General features: G+C 42.8%; 1 protein-coding gene across 1 annotated transcript in view; it reads left to right on the top strand.

Annotated features, from left to right (window-relative positions):
- The window catches only part of LOC138007936 (uncharacterized), a 13,031-nt gene that overhangs the window by 10,025 nt on the left and 506 nt on the right, over positions 1–2,500 (top strand). Inside the window, exons 2-3 of the mRNA XM_068855071.1 lie at positions 1–2,293; positions 2,331–2,500. The exon at positions 1–2,293 is cut by the window's left edge and continues 1,433 nt beyond it; the exon at positions 2,331–2,500 is cut by the window's right edge and continues 506 nt beyond it. Of these exons, the coding sequence (XP_068711172.1) occupies positions 1–2,293; positions 2,331–2,500 (2,463 nt within the window). The remainder of the gene's footprint in view (positions 2,294–2,330) is intronic.

Here is a 2,500-nt window from a genome sequence, read left to right as displayed (position 1 = left end):
TTCAGCGTCGCATCTGCTGTGGGAATAATAGACGTCTCTCGAACTGAGTGGAATAACAGCACCCAAGGCTTTCTAGTGGAATGTGACTGTAACGTGGAGTTTACAGATGTCCATGTGACAGGATGCCGTAATGGGCCTGCGTTTACTGTTTCTTCCCCTGAACGGTCCCCTGAACAGTTCCAAACCCATCCCAGTGTAAAGTTTCGTTTCGAGCGGTGTTCATTCCTTGCAAATAAAGGAGATGACATTTATCTTTCCTTAAAAATTACAGATTTCCAGCTCTATCTTAAATCGATCGAGTTTGATGGAAAACAGAAGAGGAAAAACCAAGGATATTATGCGGTATATGTTCAGAACAAACTGGAGTCTGTGGAGTTGAAAATTATATTTTTAACAGACGTTGTCGTTAACAAAATGGTTGGGGCTTCGTCGATACTCTTCCAACTCATGGGGACCAATAACAAAGTTTTCATCAACGACTGCAGCTTTCGTCACGTAAGAAGCTATGCCTCAGAACAGTTTAATAGCACTGCAGCGAGCCCACTCTCAATTATCATGCCCGACGACCACTTTCGTTTCAACGTTTGTTCAAACGGATCGACAAGATCGCATCTGGCTTATCAATACCAAAACACTATAGTAATCGAGAATTCGTCTTTTACCGATAACATTGGACAAATGTCCGGCGGCGTTTTTCTGGACAATGGTTTTGTCACCATCCGGAATTCATTTTTCGAGAATAACTTTGCCATCCACAGAGGAGGACACATTCATGTTGACGATGGTAGCGCTAAGGTCGAGATTGAAAATTCCACTTTTAAACAAAGCTCGGTACATAAGTTATTTCTTAACGAGAGGTACGTCCATGACACATCAGTTTACTCCAAGAGTGCTGGATCTCTTCGCTTGCAGAACACAACTGTTACTACAGACTTGGAAAAGGACTCATACTATTTGTTTTCCGTGACTAAAGCTGGCCTTGTCAGCTTCGATAACTTCACCAAAGTACAATGTGCGGTGGGAAGTGCGCTTAGAATGGACAACTTTTCACACTTTATTGTTTGGCCAGCTGACCCTGAATCGAAGCTAAAATCCTGCAAGTTGAAAATTACTGTAATAACACTGTCATGCCATCAGTGTCCCAAGGGTATGTATAGCCTTTCAAGAGGGGAAGTAACCTCATTTCAAGACGACTCGGATTCTCCCTTTGTTTCGTTAGAGTGTAGTGTTTGTCCGGATGGAGCAAACTGTTCTCGCAACATCTTCGCCCAGCCAAATTACTGGGGATACGCTGACTCAAAACATCACGGGCGCCTGAATTTTGTTTACTGCCCGCCACATTATTGCACACCAACTGGTATCAAACAGGTAGAAAGCCTGTCAGTGTACAACAAGTGCTATGGCAACCGTGACGGGATAATGTGTGGAAGATGCAAAGAGGGTTTCACTGAGACATTTTTTAGCAAAAATTGCAAACAGAAGGAAAAATGCAAGAATCACTGGCTTTGGCTCATGCTGTTCGTGTATATTATGACAATGGCTTTGTTTTTCATTCATCAGCCGCCGATTGTTCAAATTCTCTTGAGGAACATTTTATGGTTTAGGAAGCCGACCATTCCTACTATAATGGAGTACCAACCTCTTAATCAACGAAATGGTGGTAATAGCGGTTACACTAAAATTCTCTTCTACTATTATCAGATTTCCAGCTACCTTACCCTGGAACCTCTGAATGTGTCAGCTGAAAAGACTTATTTTGTTTATTTCTTTATCGGATTGTTTAATTTTCAAACCAGACTTCCTCGACCAAGCTTTGGATGTCCTTTTCCCGGTCTTACGGTAGTGACCAAGGAACTGACACCCGCAGTAGCTGTGGTTGCCACGTTGTTTATGGTTCAAGTCATCTTTTTGCTTCATCTGTGCTTCAGCAGATGGACTGGTGGACCCCATCCACCTACTCCCCGTTACTACAGTGCCACCTTGAAAACACTTTTGCTTGGATACGCTTGCTTGGCAAACACATCCCTGAAGCTTTTGACTTGTGTTCCAGTTTTGGGTGAAAGCCGATTGTATTACGATGGGAATGTCAAATGTCTAACCTGGTGGCAGTATCTCTTCATTATTTTTGTTGTTGCGTTTCTCCTTCCATTTGTCATAGTTATCTATTGGGGAGCTATGAAGCTGCAAAGAAATATCATTTCAACCGAGCATTTCATTGCAGCCTGTCTCTGTCCTTTAGGCTTTATCTCCTTTTGGCTCGTCCGAGAGTTTGTTTCCCCCCCCAAAACAGCAAGTTGGGATTTCCCATCGTGCATTCAAGAAAAGAAAAGAAGTCTTGAAGGTACTCCATGACCCATTTCGTTCTCCAACTTCTCGCCAGAATGGATCCTTGTACTGGGAAAGCGTTTTGATTGGCCGAAGATTTTTGATCCTCTCGTACCAAGTGATTTTTCCCGATCCTCTTCTCCGTATGTTCTGTATGGATATGACATGTTTGTTG

Source organism: Montipora foliosa, chromosome 6, assembly GCF_036669935.1.
Source record: "Montipora foliosa isolate CH-2021 chromosome 6, ASM3666993v2, whole genome shotgun sequence".
NCBI lineage: Eukaryota > Metazoa > Cnidaria > Anthozoa > Scleractinia > Acroporidae > Montipora > Montipora foliosa.
The sequence above is the reverse complement of the archived record's forward strand: the minus strand, read 5'-3'. Positions and strand labels throughout refer to the sequence as shown.